Genomic DNA, 18,123 nt, shown 5'->3' with positions numbered 1-18,123 from the left:
CAAAGTGCTGGGATTACAAGCGTGAGCCACCGCGCTCAGCCAACATCTTATATCTTAACATGTGTAAAATACTACTTGTCATCTTCCACTCCCTAAAAGCTCTTCTTTGAGTGTTCCCTTTCACGGGGCCTGGAATCACTATTTTTTTACTTGAGCAAACCAGAAATGTATCAGTTGCCTCCTTCCTACCCCATATCCAATTAATGACCAAGTCCCATAAATCCATAGATTATGCTTTCTTCATTAGGATATCATTGCCTGCTGCTCTATCTGGAATGCTCTTCTTGCTCCCACATCACCTTCATAATGGGATTCCTAATCTTTTTATGCCATGGGCCCCTTTCATAGACTCATGGATAATGTTTTCACATATATAAAATACATAAGATTTCAAAGGAAGTCACTTATATTGAAATAAAATTTAAAAATATTAAAAAGGTAAATTTCTGATTGAGTTGTATGTGTAGTAGTTCCCCCATTATCTGAGGTTTCACTTTCTGCGGTTTCAGTTACTGCTATACGCTACACTAAACAGTAAGATACTATGTGAGGAGAGAGAACTACATTCACATAACTTTTATTAGATTATGTTGTTATAATTGTTCTATTTTTATTTCTTGTTATTAATCTCTTAACTGTGCCTTATTTATAAATTAAGCATTATCATAGGGATGTACATATAGGAAAAAATATAGCATATATAAGGTTTGGTGTTATTCACAATTTCAGGCATCTGCTGGGGGTCTTGGAATGTATCCCCTGCAGGTAAGGGAGGACTACTATACTTTATGAATTTATTAATGGTAAGATCTAGTGGCAGGTCTAATTACTTTCAAAGCAGTGGTGAGCATAAACAATATATTAAAACTGCAGCAGGTATAGTACAAAATGAAAAATGTCTGTGGTTTCTATTGTGTCAGGGCATTTTTAATTTTACCTATATTCACAGTTTGTTGTTTACATTCATAATTTAATGATATGCTAACTACTTTCAAAGCAGTGGTGAGCATAAATAGTATTTTGAGGCCGGGCGCGGTGGCTCATGCCTGTAATCCCAGCACTTTGGGAGGCCAAGGCGGGTGAATAACCTGAGGTTGGGAGTTTGAGACCAGCCTGACCAACATGGAGAAACCCCATCTCTACTAAAAATACAAAATTAGCTGGGCGTGATGGTGCATGCCTGTAATCCCTGCTACTTGGGAGGCTGAGGCGGGAGAATCGCTTGAAGCCAGGAGGCAGAGGTTGCGGTGAGCTGAGATCGCCCCATTGCATGCCAGCCTGGGCAACAAGAGTGAAACTCTGTCTCAAAAACAAAAAACAAAGCAAAACAAAAAACAAAACTACAATATTTTGAGGTAACTGCAGCAAATATAGTACAAAATAAAAAGTCTGTGATTTCTATTGTGTTAGGGTGTTTTTAATTTTACCTACATTCATAGTTTGTTGTCTACATTCATAATTTAAAGATATGCTCAATTTCAGACAGAGGTTTATGAAAATGAAGATAACATTTTTTTTACCCATCGAGGTTCACAGAGCCACTGAATCTATTAGTGGACACCATTAATTAAACATCCACAGTACTATTGATTCTTATTTATCCTTTATGTTTCATTCCAAATGTTGACTCCTCAGAGAGTCATTTTCTGATACCCAGACTAGATCAAATTCCCCTGTTATACTCTTCAAGCATCCCACACTTTTCTCTTGCAGCTTACCTCAGTTGGTAATGGTACATTTGTGCATTGGTTGTCTGCCTCTCTTCACCTCTTTCCCTGAGGGAAGAGTTGGTATCTGTTAGTCACTGTTGTATTACCAGCACATAGTAGATACTCAGTAAATATTTGTTGAGTAAATAAACATTAGGAAAGCTATCAACCTAATCTGTTACCTTAGTAAGTAGGAAAAGAGCTTGGTACACTTGAAAGACTGACTGAAGGCCAGTGTCTATAATCATTTTTAGGGATATATAGTTGTAAAATACATGTAGCTATAGTCAGGATGTAAAGTAGGTCACAGTAACCAAATAGCAAGGGGTTTAGGGAAAATTAGGGAACTGGAGAAAGGGCAAATTGTTCATGAGGGAAAAGAGAAGGGGTAATGTTTATGGGTGGATTTGTTGCTTGCTCTGTCACCTCCACCCCTATTAGTCCTGCCATTACCATTTTACTTAATCGTTTAGCCAGGCCTGATACGTGTTAGTCTTTGCTAACTGGATATTGTGGAGGTAAAGCTGAAGGTTTTTGTTTGTGAAATGTTACACTAAGATAGGAGCTTGTTATAGATCTTTAAGTAATGCTTTTAAAATGTGCCTGTTTATATTAATCTTCACCAGAATGTCACAGGTAGACTAATGGTTGGCCTACGTTGGTGGAATCACATTGATGAAGATGGAAAGAGCCATTGGGTGTTTGAATCTAGAAAGGTAAAGTGCCTTTTTTGTTTTAAATAGTGTTATCAGCTAAATTATTTGTAGATTATATTTAAATATTGGAAGATGAAGTATTCAGAATTAAAAACACTATACCAAATCACTTGGCATGTCAGCACTAAAGGAGATGGCCTTCTAGAATTTAATGCATTTTTCTGTCTAGTTCAGACCAGAAACAAGCAATATACCGAACAGAATCCTTTGAGGGAAGACACTGGGTCAGAGTTTATACAGTGTTCTAAGCTGCCTGTCAAGGATTGCTGATAAAAGATCTCTGTGTTGCCTTTGTTAGTATCTCCATAAATCCCTCTATGCCCAGCAGATAACTGCTTTCAACGTCTTGTTGTGTCTTTGCTCCTGTGGTCGTCTTTCATTTCTGGGCAGGAAAAAGGAGGAGGAGTGCAGCTGGATAGAATATCTGGTCGGAGCACTCTATTCTTCAAGCTTCTGCCTTCAGGAGCCCTGGGGGTCCTGGTCTGTTTTGGGTTAGCCTGCTGCACTATAGTGAACATTCACTTTCCTCGTGGAAATAAGTTTTGGAAGCAGAGGACCAAATTCTTGGCAACAGTACACCAAGGGTATTGACAAGTTATTTTAAGAAAGTGGCACTGTGTTCAATGAGCCTGTATTCTTTTATATTGTAGAATCTACCTTGGAAACAACTTACCACCCTTGTAAATTCCTGGGTATTGCTAAGACATTTTGATTATTGTCCAGAATCCCTTGATTGCATTTTTTTTTCCCTCTGGACCCTAATTTGACCTTTTAGTCTCCAGAATGATTATAACTGTGATTTCCTTGATCATTAGTCAGAAAGGTATCATTTAGAGCTTCCTTATGAGTAAATAGTACAAGTGCAAGAAGAATTGAATAGAAGCCTGTCAGAGACCACTCTTTACTTCATGAGTTGTGGTAAACCATCCATTCTGCCCTGAAAATGCAAAATTCTTTTTTTTTTTTTTTGAGAAGGAGTCTTGCTCTGTCACCCAGGCTGGAGTGCAGTGGCGCGATCTCGGCTCACTGCAAGCTCCGCCTCCCGGGTTCACGCCATTCTCCTGCCACAGCCTCTCCGAGTAGCTGGGACTACAGGCGCCCGCCACCACGCCCGGCTAATTTTTTTTTTTTGTATTTTTAGTAGAGACGGGGTTTCACTGTGGTCTCGATCTCCTGACCTCGTGATCCGCCCGCCTCGGCCTCCCAAAGTGCTGGGATTACAAGCGTGAGCCACCGCGCCCGGCCGAAAATGCAAAATTCTTGAGTTAATATAGATCAGTTCCTAAAATTACAAGAGTGATAGTCATGTATTTTGGGGTTCTAACTTAGGAATTGGGCTGTGTGTATTAATATTTGAACTTGTGGGTAATATGTTTTTTATTAAACATGTTGAACTTTTAATTGATAAATCTCACAACATGATGATTGAATTTATGTTCTTTTATAGGAGTCCTCTCAAGAGAATAAAACTGTGTCAGAGGCTGAATCAAGAATCTTTTGGTTGGGACTTATTGCCTGTCCAGTGCTGTGGGTGATATTTGCCTTTAGTGCACTCTTCTCCTTCAGAGTAAAGTGGTTGGTGAGTATCAGTGTAGAACTTTCAAATAATCCATTAAGATATCTGCTGGTAATCATAGGAAGCAACAACTACAACTGAGTCCTTATCATTAGGGACCTATCTTGAATAGGCAGCTTCATCATGTAATTCCCAAGTTTTGCTTCCCAACATTACCTTTCTCTATAATACTGGAGAAGAGATCCTAAAAGACCCCTTCCCACCATTTTCTAGGATATTAGTGGTTTTTTCTGGAAATAATAGTTGGTAATCTGTTTCGGTTACCTATTGCTGCCTAACAAATCACCCCAAAACATAGTGGCTTAGAGCGACAACAGCCATTATCTCACAGTTTCTCTGGGTCTGGATCTTGGGAAGGGCCCTGCTGGGAGATTCTGGCTTGGGGTCTTGAGTAGTTGTAGTCAGACAGTAGTTGGAATGATGGAGGTTGTGAGCCGTCTCCTCTTCATGAGGTCCCATGGCCTCTCCACATGTTTTTCCATGTGCCTTCGTTTGGGCTTTCTCATGGCATGGTGGCCTCGTGGTGGGACTGCTTACATGGTGGCCCAGTACTTGACTTGTGGGGTGTTCTAGCTCAGAAGCTTTTACAATCTAGCCTAAGATGTCATAGCATCACTTCTGCTGCCCACCCACATTCAAGGAAATGGGAATTAGGCTCTACTCTTGATAAGGAATAAGAAGGTGCTAGAAGACTTTGTGGAAGAGGAGATATTGTTGCTACTGTCTTTGGAAAATGTAGTTTCTCACTTGACCCAATTTGTGAGTCTTATTCTTTCTTATATCTTGCATTATTTTTTCTTATCCCATCTTATATCTGATATCAATAAATATTGTGTGAAAAAATTTCACATATTTATTGATATCAGATATATTTTGGCCTTAATTATGTTTTTCCTCCTAATTTGTAGTATTTTCTTAGTCCTATTTTGCGATATAGGTTCTTTTTTTCTTTGTGTGTGCTCATACATTCATACTTTCCTTCTTTGGATTTGGAAGCTTACTGTCTTTTTTCAGTTCTTCTAGTGGTTACCTTTAATTACTTTATATGTTTATATCATTACCCTCTTTCACGAATTAGGAAATTTATTCAATATTTATGGATTTCCTGCTCTGGAAAATGGGAAACTTTACACTGATATGGTTTCTTTAACTTCTCCCTCCTCCTACCTCTAGAGTTTTGCTTATTATAGTCTTATTTTAGTCCTTCTAGTGGTTTTCTTTGTAACATTAATTAATGTACTTAAACCTGTTTATTGACTTAATAGACTCTGTTTAGAAAGGGAAGAAAATAAACACTCATATTCCTTCCTATGAGTTTCCTCCTTTCTCTCTTGTTTGTTCCAATGTTATTTTTGTGTTACCAAGTTTTATAATAGTTATCTTTTGAAGACATATTTCTTACTGGTTGTTCAGTCTTTGATCTGTTTTTTTAAAAAGTTGATTCATTGCCTATCACCAGTCTTACTGCAGCTTCTCCTTTTACTTACTGGTTGGCTACATTTTCTTTTGACTCATGTTTAAACATATGAGCCTATTGACTATTCTTAAATGATGACCTGGCTGGATTAATATTCTTGGGTCACAGTTTGTTTCTTTTTGGGAGATGCTATTCCGTCATTTTCTTTTATTGAATATTTTGGAGAAGTCTGAGGCCAGGCTTACTTAACCTTTGTAATCTCTCCCCATAAGGTGTTTTTTTTTTTTTTTTTTTTTTAGTTCGTGTGACCCAGATGTATCTGTATTTATCTTTCCATATCAAGTTTTCTGGAGTCTGTGTGCCTTTCTGACAGGCAGACTGAACTTTTGCTTGGAATCAGAAAAAATTTTTCTGTTAAATCTTTGCATTTATTTATGTTCTATGCTTTGACCTTTAATTTTGAGGTACCAGTTATGTTTATGTTGGATCATTTTTATTTGTTCTCATCTACTATTTTCTTGTTGCTTTAATTATTTTTTCCTTATTTACTCAGCAATTTTAAGAATTCACTCTTATATCAGAGCTGTCTGGGAACACAGGGGGATAAGTTAGGGGACAGGTAAACAAGTTGACTGCTCCAGTAGAGATTATGTTCTAGTGGAAGGTAGACAGACAGTAAAAAATACAGTAGGGGATGTTAGTTAATGATACAAAGTAATGGGGTAGAGAGTGCGAGGAGAGAACAGTAACTATTTTAGGTGCTCAGCTAAGGCTTCTCTCTGTATTTCCTTAGCTTTGTCAGCTCCATTTTCATCTCCTGTTATCTCACCCTCATGCTTTTTAAGTTCTTATCTTTAGGTTTTTCTATAGGGTGAAATAGTCCCAGGAATGCTTTTATTTTGGTGGGTTTTTTTTTCTTTCTGAGTAGATTCTTCACCTATCTTCTGTATACTATGCTTTTTTTTTCTTTTTTTGCTATAGTTTTACATAAATGCACTTCCCTTTTTCCTAATCCATTTTGCTTATTTTTACAGTGACAAGGGCCCTGTTCAGCCCTTTCCCTTTCTGCTGGTTTAGTGTGGGTGAATCCTCCTTGACCACCTTCCCTTGATGTCTGAGGCATGTGGCTGCTGCTCTGAGCTGGAGTTGCAGTGCTGGGTTTGGTGGCCTGAAGACACAGGTGTGAGGTGTGATGTGGAGAACTTGCCAGGCTCTGGCTGCCTAGGCTGGGCTGCCTGGTTTTGCATTCTCTTCCTTAGTGGAGCTCTTGTCTCCCGGTTGGCTGTGCACTCCCTTCTGCTTCGGATTGTTTGTAAGACCTTGGAGCTTTAGCATCCATCCAGGAGAGTCAGCCCAGTCTTTTTCTAGCAGTGTTTCTACTTCCTTAAAACAAAACAGGGAGAGGTTATATGAAAGCCAGTTTGATCCTGTGTTAACCTACTTATGCCTAGTGTTCCATTATTGGAACGCTAAGCATGTAGGAGTTATTTATATCCTACTGCTCAAGGTCATCACCAAGGTCTGATTTTTCACTCATGCAAAAATTCACAAAATTGCAACCTACAGCATAAATGGGTTAAGACTGCTGGGCATGGTGTCTCATGCCTGTAATCCCAGCACTTTGAGAGGTCGAGGTGGGCGGATCACGAGGTCAGGAGATCGAGACCACTCTGGCTAACACAGTGAAACCCTGTCTCTACTAAAAATAGAAAAATTAGCCAGGTGTGGTGGTGGGCGCCTGTAGTTCCAGCTACTCGGGAGGCTGAGGCAGGAGAATGGCATGAACCCGGGAGGCAGGGTTTGCAGTGAGCCAAGATCGTGCCACTGCACTCCAGCCTGGGCGACAGAGCGAGACTGTGTCTCAAAAAATAAAAATAAATAAATAAATAAATACATAAATAAAAATAATAAAAATAAATGGGTTAAGACCGTAGGACAGGAAGGGGCTTCACTCAGGCTCTCCATGAGTCTCCCACCTCCTCACTTCTCTTAAGATGATCAGCTGTCATGATTATTGATCCTTCTGTGCTTCCTCTCCTGCCTTCTTCCCACCTGGTGGCACCACTATGGCCAGCTGCAAGGATTTTCCTGCCTTTTTGGGTCATTGTTAGTTGGGAGGAGTTTCTGCTGTCATGGCTATTTCTGCATTTTTTTCTCGGGTGTTTTGCTTTTCTGTAAGTTGCTGGGGATGGTAATTAGTGAAATTTTCCTTAGAGCTTATTTGCAGAGTTTAGAGCTGTGTAGAGCTGCTCCAACCTGGCTCTTTCTTTGGCCACCAGCCCTTTTTTATGTTTGTTGGTTTTAGTTTATTTGTGTTTTTAAAAATGCTGTTTGCTGTTTGTACCTTCAGGGGAGGGAGATCTTCATGTCTGACTTCACTGCACTGTCTTAAACCAGAAGTTTAACTTACGGATTTTAACATTTGTTGCCATTGAGTAAATTGATGCCTTAGCAGGACCCGTGATTGGTCTGTGAATTCAAGTGTACCCTGTTGTGTTGATATATACACACCCAGCAGTGCCCCTATTGGAGAAGCATGGGAAATTAAAAGGAAATTTATTCAAATACAGACACAGTTTTATGTTTTATTTAGGAAACTAGCAACCTCTTATTACACTAACACGTTTAATTCCATGAAACATAAGTTTAGAACAGAAAGTACCACTTCGTCTTTTACTAGGAATGTGAACCTGTTCATTAATCAAACATTTAAATCTATTAATTAAACATTAAAATCAGCTATACATCTTGTTAAGGGTAAGGAGAATAAATCTAGATTGGAAAAAGACATTTTATTGAGCTGCTTTGCTTGTCACAGATATAAAAGGGTAGAATGGTTGATGAGCTGTTTATTCCAGAACAAGGGTTGGCAAACTATGGCCTGCAGACCAAATCCAGCCTGACACCTGTTGCTGTAAGTTTTTGTTGAAAAACAGCCTTGCCCATTTTATATTGTCTATGGCTGCCTTTGGATTAGAACAGCAGAGTTGAGTAATTGCAACAGAGACCGTATGGTTTAAAATATTTATGATTTGGCCCTTTACAGAAGAACTTTGCTGATTGCTGTATTAGAATCTTTAACCTTGGGAATTCCTCACATTGTCTCTATTTTTCTAATTAAGATAAATTAGAAATTTTTAAAGAATGGGTTTTGAGTTTCTTTTTCTCACTTCTCATTGATCCTAGTGGGATCACCATAGGTGAGAAAATGAAACTCAAAGGAACAAACAGCTCTGCAAAAGTACAGTTCCCCTTGGAGCTGTCTCCCTCCTCACTGAAGGCAGGCATCTGTTGATTTATGCCTTAGGGCGTTCTATCCCTGCTACCAGAAGCCATTTTTCACATAGAGCAGAGATTCACCCCTACCTGCTCTCAGTTTATTGAACTTGATCTACCTCTTGACTGTAATTCTTATAGGAATAATTAACATTTGAGCCTTTCCGGAGTCTCATTTACTTTTCCTAACTTTACTCACAGACCAATGGGAAACAGAGAGCAAGAAGTCTCCCCCTGCACTGCATCCCCAGCAGCTAGCATGGTGCCTGGCACATAGAGCAGTTGTGTTCAGTAAATACTTGCTGGGAGAATGACTCGTGCTTTGTGCAGAGCATCTATCAGATGGGTCTGTTCTGGCAGCTGTCTCTGGAAAAGTCTCAACTGGCACAATCATGGCTTTGCAGGGCTTCCTCTTCCCTCTTTCTCATGACAATCTGCCTTGTCTCATTTATGGCACAGAGAAAGGTCAATTTCAGGCCAGTAACCATTGATTATTTTTTCCCTTGTCCCAGGCGGTGGTTATCATGGGTGTGGTGCTACAAGGTGCCAACCTGTATGGTTACATCAGGTGTAAGGTGGGCAGCAGAAAGAATTTAACCAGCATGGCTACTTCATATTTTGGAAAGCAGTTTTTAAGACAAGTAAGTGTTTTCTGGATGTGATCAGTGACTAATGCAATTATTTCTAACTTTCATAATTTAATTTTTATGAAACACTCCTGAACAGAAGTTTTTTAAAGGCATATAGTTATTTAAATATAATGATAAAGATGTTTTAATTGCTCTTCAGGGGTGTTCAAGACATTCTGGAAGTGTATTGTCAGTATCCTAAAATTATTTTAAAGCCAGGAAGGATAAACTATCATTGATAATAACTTATTTTTTTTTTTGAGATGGAGTCTCGCTCTGTCACCCAGGCTGGAGTGCAGTGGCGCGATCTCGGCTCACTGCAAGCTCTGCCTCCCAGGTTCACGCCATTCTCCTGCCTCAGCCTCCCGAGTAGCTGGGACTACAGACACCCGCCACTGCGCCCGGCTAATTTTTTGTATTTTTAGTAGAGACGGGGTTTCACCGTGTTAGCCAGGATGGTCTCGATCTCCTGACCTCGTGATCCACCCGCCTCGGCCTCCCAAAGTGCTGGGATTACAGGCTTGAGCCACCGCGCCCGGCCGATAATAACTTATTTTTAAAAAATTACTTTTAAGTTCAGTTGTTTTTCATTAATTATGGGAGCTTTAAGTGAATGCCCTTGAAGAACGTATGTTGTATTTTTTTTTTGTTTGTTTTTCTTTTTTTTTTTTTTTTTTGAGACAGAGTTTTGCTCTACCTCCCGGGTTCATGTGATTCTCCTGCCTCAGCCTCCTGAGTAGCTGGGATTACAGATGCATGCCACCACGCCCAGCTAATTTTTTGTATTTTCAGTAGAGACGAGGTTTCACTGTGTTAGCCAGGATGGTCTCCATCTCATGATCTCGTGATCCGCCCGCCTCGGCCTCCCAAAGTGCTAGGATTACAGGCGTGAGCCACCGTGCCCAGCCTGTATGTTGTATGGTTTTAGGGAGAACAGTTGAATCACAATAAGACCATAACATTTGTACTCAGATGTTTTTTTCCCCCTAGAACATAAGGATTTTACTATAATACTCCAACATCAGGGTTTTCAGCAGGATGAGTAGTAGTCATAGGTAATTATTGGTTAAATCTCTTGGGAAAAGTGACTAGGTCTTTATATAAGTAATACCTTGCATTTGGTTAGTACAATAGGTTGGACAAGTGTTATGTAGGACAGGGATTCTCAAACACGAACATACATGAGAATCACCTAGAGGGCACAAGATTGCTGGGTTCCACCTCCAGACTCCTTATTCAGTAGATCTGGGAGTGGAGTCTCATAATTTGCATTTCTCCCAAGTTTCTGGGTGGTACTGAGGGTGCTGGTCCAGGGATTACGTTTTAGATTACTAAAGCCCCGAGAAATTAAATTATTAAGATTATGCAGCTACTAAGTGGTACAAAGCTAGATCTTAAACCCAGCCCTCTGTACTCAAAATTTATTGTTCTTTTTATTCTACTGTACAGTTTCTCTTACAGAAGATGATAAGTAGAGAAAATGAATATTCATGTAGGGACATCATCATCTCATTCTGAAGAATTTTTGCATGGCCCCAATATACCTTTACTGTGGTCCACCTTAGGGTAGCTTTCATGTATGTGCTTATTAGGTTTTTTTCCTTAGAATTTTCAGTGTTGCTGAAGGTAAGGAGACATGGAATACAGGTGAAATTAAACCTTAAACCTGGCATAACATGGATAGGGTTAGTGTCTTACATGGTACCTAGCATCTGCTCAAATGGGACAAACTGGACAGCTGGGTGGATGATGGTATCCATGGATTTTACTTCACTGGCGCATGTCTACATTTTCAGTTATTTATTTTTTTTGAGACAGTCTCTCTCTGTCGCTCAGACTGGAGTGCGGTGGCACGATCTCGGCTCACTGCAAACTCCACCTCCCGGGTTCACGCCATTCTCCTGCTTCAGCCTCCTGAGTAGCTGGGATTGCAGGCGCCTGCCACCATACCTGGCTAATTTTTTGTATTTTTAGTAGAGATGGGGTTTCACCGTGTTAGCCAGGATGGTCTCGATCTCCTGACCTCATGATCCTCCTGCCTTGGCCTCCCGAAGTGCTGGGATTACAGGTGTAAGCCACGGTGCCCAGCCTAGCATGTCTACTTTTTAATGTGATTGGGCCATTGTATGTAAGGTAATGCTCTGCTTAGAAATATAGAATGTTTTCCTAGGCCTAGGCCTTGAAGGGTATTTGAAGTGAAATAACTTTGATATTAAGGAGTTTGTTTTTTGCTTTTTGCAGAACACTGGAGATGATCAGAGTTCCTGAATAGAGAAAGCTCATGTGCTTTGTTACATTGGGGAACAACTGAAGAGATTCTTGACTGAACCTTTTAGAGCTTAGTCCCTGTTGCAACGAGGAGTGTTGGGTTTGTTTTTCCACTTAAAAACTTTATTTATGGAAAAATAGTTTTCATATTAAGTTTTTATTTCCTTTCCAGCAGTTGGGGCTAGAAAGTATATGTTGGCACTAGAAACATTGTCAAGATTTGTTCTGTGGTGTAGGTATGCACATTCCGTAGGTATGCACATGGCCATGTAATACCAGTATATCCCAAGTTAATGAAAGTGTTCATTTACATAGGTAATGGAGACCTTTGCATTTTGATCCATAGAACGTAGGAGGATGTTCTTAGTCTGTCTCAAAGCTCTGTATGTTTACATATTATTTCTGTAGATTGTTTTCAGGAGAAAGTTTTGCTTCCATGGTAAGAGTGAGCACTTTGGCTTATGTATAAGTTAGAAATAATTGTTAGTTTTTAATATGTACCTCGTGGGGAAATTTCTTAGACGTATGCAAGCAAGTGAAAACAGGCCAGTGGTATTACCTACTTTATAAAATTTTATTTTTATTTGTAAGAAGTCATCTACTTAAGGCACAGTTAATATAAGTGGAATCATCATAGTTTAAGGAATACCCAGAGATTGCTGCTGTTCTATTTATTTTACAGAAAGGATAGCTAGATTGAAAGCTCTTCAGTGGACCTTGAGCTAATAGATCTTTTACCACTAAAAGAGCATTATTCTCATGTCATAATGAGAATAATTTACGTACTTGGCATAATAAATGCCTAAAAGACATTTTATTTTCTGAATCTATTTTTTTTTCTTGCTATAATGGGGATATTGTAAATTATGCATTTGTATTAATGGTATTTCTTAAAGCAATCTATGTAACTGTAAACTAAACCAATCTGCAAACTATTGTAGGCATCTAAATTCTGTTGTAGGTATTATAAACTTTGTTGAAGTCTTAATCAGCAGATTATGTTGTGAATATATTTGTACATTGTTAAAATAGTTTTTAAGATTATTTAATTGAATAAGTGTCTTATTGGAGTGATAACTTTGAAGGTGCAAAACTTTATATTTGTATAAAATTCTACTGTTTACAAGGCATTTGACATGTGTAATCTCATTTAACCCTCATGATAAATATGTAATACTTTAGATGATATAACTGAACTTCAGGTTATTGAGTGACTTTCCCAAGGAAAACAGATTACAGGAATATCTGTAGGATATAAAACATGATATATTAGTATTTTAGAGAAAATATTTGCTCTGTGTCAGTTCGTTTCTTAAAAATTAATAATTTGTTAAGAGCTTGTTTATTTTACTTAGCTGTTCTGTCTGGTGAGAAGAATTGATACTGCACTGAAGACGTTTTAAAATATAATCTGAAAGATCTAACCTAAATCTTTAGGGTTGAGAGTCTAACAAAGGATACATTGATATACTTCTTTAGGTAACTGTGTTATTTGAACTGCAATCCTAAACCAAGTAACAATTGAATTTTAGAATATGCATGTGGGAGGAGCTACTGTGTATTCCCTAATATTCGTTTTTCTCCTGCTACAGATTTCCCACCTAATTAGCTAGGGAATGGCATCCTGGAATAAAGATAACTTTTGCTAGATTTTATCACTGTATCTTGGTGTGGCCACATGACCAACTTCGGGCCAATAGATACACTTCCAGGAAGTATCCTTAAAAGGAGGAGGCATGCCCATCCCTTCCCCCTTTTTCCTAAAGGGTAGACACAATAGCAGGAACTAGAGCAGCCATCTTGGACTATGTGGTAAAGGCTTCGTTTTGTGAATGGCGGAGAAATGAGGTACATATTGTCTGAATTCCATCTTGTGGGTATAGCAGCCCTGAACTACCAATCTGATTTTTTTTTTTTTTTGAGACAGAGTTTTTGCTCTTGTCACCCAGGCTGGAGTGCAGTGGTGTGATCTCAGCTCATTGCAACCTCTGCCTTCTGGGTTCAAGTGATTCTCCTGCCTCAGCCTCCCTAGTAGCTGGGATTACCACCCTGCCACCACACCTGGCTAATTTTTGTATTTTTAGTAGAGACGGGGTTTCACCACATTGGCTAGGCTAGTCTCGAATTCCTGACCTTAGGTGATCCGCCCGCCTCAGCTTCCCAAAGTACTGAGATTACAGGCATGAGCCATCGTGCCTGGCGACCTGTCTGAACTTTTAATAAAGGTGAAGGGAACTATCTTCTTCAAGTGTTATTGTTCTGGCTTCTCTGTTGCTCATAGCCTAACTGGATTCTTGTCAATACAGTGCACTTTGAGCATTATCCATGATTATTTCCATTTGTACTAACTTTCCATATTGTACTAACAACTCCAGTTGTTAGTATAGTATTAGAGATGTAATCATTTAGTAAATACATAGTTGACCTTTATGTAGTAATTAAGTGAATATTATAGTTGCTGCTGAGTTGCACTGTTCAGATGCTGTTGCTACGTAAAACTCCACCCCTAGAATTACTGGTGAAAAACAAGTCATTTTATTATGCTCACAAATTCTGTGGGACAGGAATTTGGATGGAGCACAGTGATGGCTGGGGAAGGAGCCAGGGAGTGGCAGGGAGCTTTTCAGCTACTGGCCTGGAGGTTGACATTGGCCGTCAGCTGTGGCCTCAGCTAGGCTGTTGGTTGGAACACCTACACTGTGTAGTTTCTCCCTGTGGGCACATTTGACTTCTTCACAACCTGGCACTGAGTTCTAACAATGAGCCTTCCAAGAGAGCAAGAGAAGTGCATGGCATTTTAATGATTAGTCTTGGAATTCACATGATGTCTCTTCTGTCATACTTCATTGGATGAAGCAGTAACCAAGGTCCATCCAGCTTCAATAGAAGGGTACATAGAGTCCAGGACTTGGTGAGAGGAGTGTTAAGATTACATTATAATAAGAAGTATGTGGGATGGGAGATAGTCTTTAGAAAATAAAATCTGTGACACTTTAATAATTTCATTAAGACTGAAGAAATTAGGACAGACTGAAGATAAGTGGTTTTCCGTTTTTCTGTCCCTGGGTCAGCCTTGGATACAGGTGAATTGACTGAATGGTGCTAGTAAAATGGAAGTAAAATCACATTTTTGTTTTTTTATTTTGACATGGAGTTTCTCTCTTGTTGCCCAAGAGAGTGCGGTGGCGTGATCTTGGCTCGCTGCAACCTCCACCTCTAGGGTTCAAGTGATTCTCCTGCCTCAGCCTCCCAAGTAGCTGGGACTACAGGTGCCCGCCACCACGCGTGGCTAATTTTGTATTTTTAGTAGAGATGGGGTTTCCCTATGTTGGTCAGGCTAGTCTTGAACTCACGACCTCAGGTGATCTGCCTACCTTGGCCTCCCAAAGTGCTGAGATTACAGGTGTGAGCCACCGCGCCCGGCCCTAGTAAAATCACATTCTAATTCTACATCCCTCAGAGTATGTATTCTTTGACCCAGACCTCTAAATAGGTAAGGATGCGTGTGTGTGTGTGTGTGTGTGTGTATAGAAGTGATGGCACATTAACTCCAACATATAGGTACTATGGGCCTTTTAAATCTCTGTAACTCTTAGAGCTTATTAAAGTTCCTTTATGTATTATCTCATGTGATTCTCCCCAAGAGGGAAGAATGACCATTATGTACCATGTAACCTCATGTTACAGGTAGGAAACGAATACTGAGAGAAGTAAAATAATTTATTGAAGGTTGCATGTAGTAGAGATAGTAATGCTCACTAAACATTCCATTTGTTCTACATTTCCCAGCTTCCTTAATTAATTTGAGGCCATGTGGTTAACAATGGCCAATGAAAGGAATGTGAGTGAAAGTGAATAGCGATGCTAGGTGCCTGAAGAGCATAGGACAGTTTTAGACAACAAAGAATTGTCCTGTATCTCATGACTTCTTTGTACTTTGCTGAATAATTATGTACATAGAAATCCTGTTTATAATGAGAAAGGAAAAGCAACCCCTACAGCTGTCAGCTGGAAGCTGACCTGGCCCTAATGGCTAGGCTATTATATTCTGTTGAATATAAACAATTTTATATAACACCAACATCTGACAAGGCCACTCTGAGTGTGGTGGAGGAAGACAAAAATTAAGATACTCCATAGGCATGCTGGAACTTAGCAAGATTCTGTGTAAATCATAGAGCGACCAAACATACCTGTCTCTTGGCTTACATGTGTGATAGTTGCTGCATTACCCATTAGATCACTCTGTTCTTTCTTCCTCCTAGATTAAAAATTTCAATATGTACACTCATTTAGAATTTCCCTTGCTTTCTAAAAGCACTCAATCCAGAGTAAAACCATAATTCATGGAGCCCTTCTTGAAATCACCCAACACAACCCCAAATCCTATAAAAAGCCCTTCCCGGCACCCTCATACTGAGGCACACCGTGGTTCCCCATGGTGTGTGATCTCTCTTGTGCAAAAATGTGCTGATAAACCCAACTCGATTCAACCACGGATCTGTTCCTCATGATCTCTGACTGGTGGACATTGACATTTTTTGAGCTCAGATTATAACTCCATTTTATATTTCTGTTGTTGCAGATCTGCAATACTTGATTTGCCCGAAAATGCAATTTACCAGTTAAGTGAGGGAAGTTTGTAGTCTTTTTTCAGTACGTAACCAAGAGTTTTCTATCATTTTAAAAACTGTCACTAGTGGCAACATTGCTCATGGCATTTGAGTTCCAAGTCAAAACTACTGCAGTAGTCTGCATTTGTAGTGGGCACATTAATGGTAATTATATGTACATATGCAAGCATCTAATTATTGTGTCATCAGGAGTTTTGGCCATCTCCAGATTGAATGATACATTACCATAAGTTGCTCCCTTTTATTTCTCTGTTACATTACAGTTAGATATTAAAGTTACCTTTAATGATGATAGATGATTTAAAAATATGCCTCACGTAGTCATATTGTTTGTGTTTTAGAATAATAAAACATGTTTAAAAATATTTCTGATAAAAAGTGGCTGTGGGCCTGAAGGGGTGAAAACCATTAGTCTACAGTCACTGATGAACAGTCTGTCCCTTAGGCCCTCTTAGTTGGAGCTGGAGAGTGGATAGATACGAACTTGAACTCTGGTATTCTAATATTCTGTGTTGCTTACTGAAGGTAGATGCCGTGTGCTTTGGAAACCAGCATGGACATTCTATGAAATTTGAGAAGAGAAGCAATTTTCTCATTTAGATGGTCTATCATGGGTGGTAATGTCTAGTGTTCTAAATGAATGTAGTAGATGCTGCTTATATTAATTTAAGAGATCCTATGTATCCCATCAAAAAAAAATCATAGAGAAACATTTTCAGAATGGTGGAGTATGGATCTTTGAATATCTGATTCTGCATGAAATCAACGAGGACACTGGCAGAAATGATCAAAATAAACTTTTCGAAACTCTGGAAATTAACCAAAGGATTGCAACAACCCAAAGAAAATGTATTTGAGAAAAAGGCTGACTCTGTATGATCAATAAGCTTTGTGGTGTTTTAACTTGTCCTGTCCCCATCTTCTTCTCGTCGGCTCCACAGTAGCCTTGAAAATCAGCAACCTTGAGACCACAGTAGCTGTGAAAACCAGTAGCTTAGAAACCGCTGAAGGAATTTAGAGTCCCCCCAAGATAGATTTGGAGTTATCCAAGAAGCCTCATCCCCATCCCATCACTCTTTGACCTGTCTGGCAGCTCCCTGGAATAGTCCCAATCACAGGGCTTGTCTTCATTTAACCCAACTCAGGTCACTCGATGAGGAAACCATCCTCAGGTTGTTTGTCATAAACAATTAGTGGCAATTATTTAAACAGCACAGTTGGCTGACATGGCTATACTAGTTGGGACAAACGAGACTGGCCAGAAAACTTAAAAATAAAGGGAGTGCGATGTCTGTAGAGACTTTGAAAAGTGCCAAAATATTGTTGGGAGCTAGAAAGTCAGGTAAAGGTGAGAGACTTACTGCTTCAACCACTTAAGGAAATCCCTGTCTAATTATATGCTCAAGACTAAAGTAACCAAGCAGAGATTTTGGTGACTGCAACATGACAAAGAATACAGACTAAACAGAATTAGTCCAGGAAAGGTACTAGACATACCACCGTTGCAATAAAAATAACAACAAACAGTAACCCCACAAGGGTGGGGGGGTGTGGGACAAATCTGATTTGCAGAGTTGCCACCTTACATTTAAATTTTCCAGTTTTCAACAACAACAAAAGATGTGAAGAAACAGCAATTACAGCTGCCTATATATGGGAGAAAAAACCTAGAAAACAGAAACCATCCCTGAGAAAACCCAGACATTAGATCTACTAAACAAGAAGTTTGTCAACCTTTAAATATGCTTTAAAAACTAAATCATGCTGCTATAAAGACACATGCACATGTATGTTTATAGCAGCACTATTCACAATAGCAAAGACTTGGAACCAACCCAAATGTCCAATGATAGTCTGGATTAAGAAAATGTGGCACATATACACCATGGAATACTATG

The 18,123-nt window shown here is 39.4% G+C and overlaps 1 protein-coding gene across 9 annotated transcripts in view; it reads left to right on the top strand.

Moving 5' to 3' along the window:
• The window catches only part of LOC129469372 (Golgi apparatus membrane protein TVP23 homolog B), a 121,545-nt gene that overhangs the window by 14,056 nt on the left and 89,366 nt on the right, over window positions 1-18,123 (top strand). For all 9 annotated transcript variants that reach the window (XM_063629407.1, XM_063629408.1, XM_063629409.1 and 6 more), the window contains exons 4-7: window positions 2,336-2,425; window positions 3,873-4,004; window positions 9,207-9,335; window positions 11,565-11,691. In XM_063629407.1, the coding sequence (XP_063485477.1) occupies window positions 2,336-2,425; window positions 3,873-4,004; window positions 9,207-9,335; window positions 11,565-11,591 (378 nt within the window). In that variant the 3' untranslated portion in view covers window positions 11,592-11,691. The remainder of the gene's footprint in view (window positions 1-2,335; window positions 2,426-3,872; window positions 4,005-9,206; window positions 9,336-11,564; window positions 11,692-18,123) is intronic.

This window comes from Symphalangus syndactylus, chromosome 20, assembly GCF_028878055.3.
Source record: "Symphalangus syndactylus isolate Jambi chromosome 20, NHGRI_mSymSyn1-v2.1_pri, whole genome shotgun sequence".
Taxonomy (NCBI): domain Eukaryota; kingdom Metazoa; phylum Chordata; class Mammalia; order Primates; family Hylobatidae; genus Symphalangus; species Symphalangus syndactylus.
The sequence above is the reverse complement of the archived record's forward strand: the minus strand, read 5'-3'. Positions and strand labels throughout refer to the sequence as shown.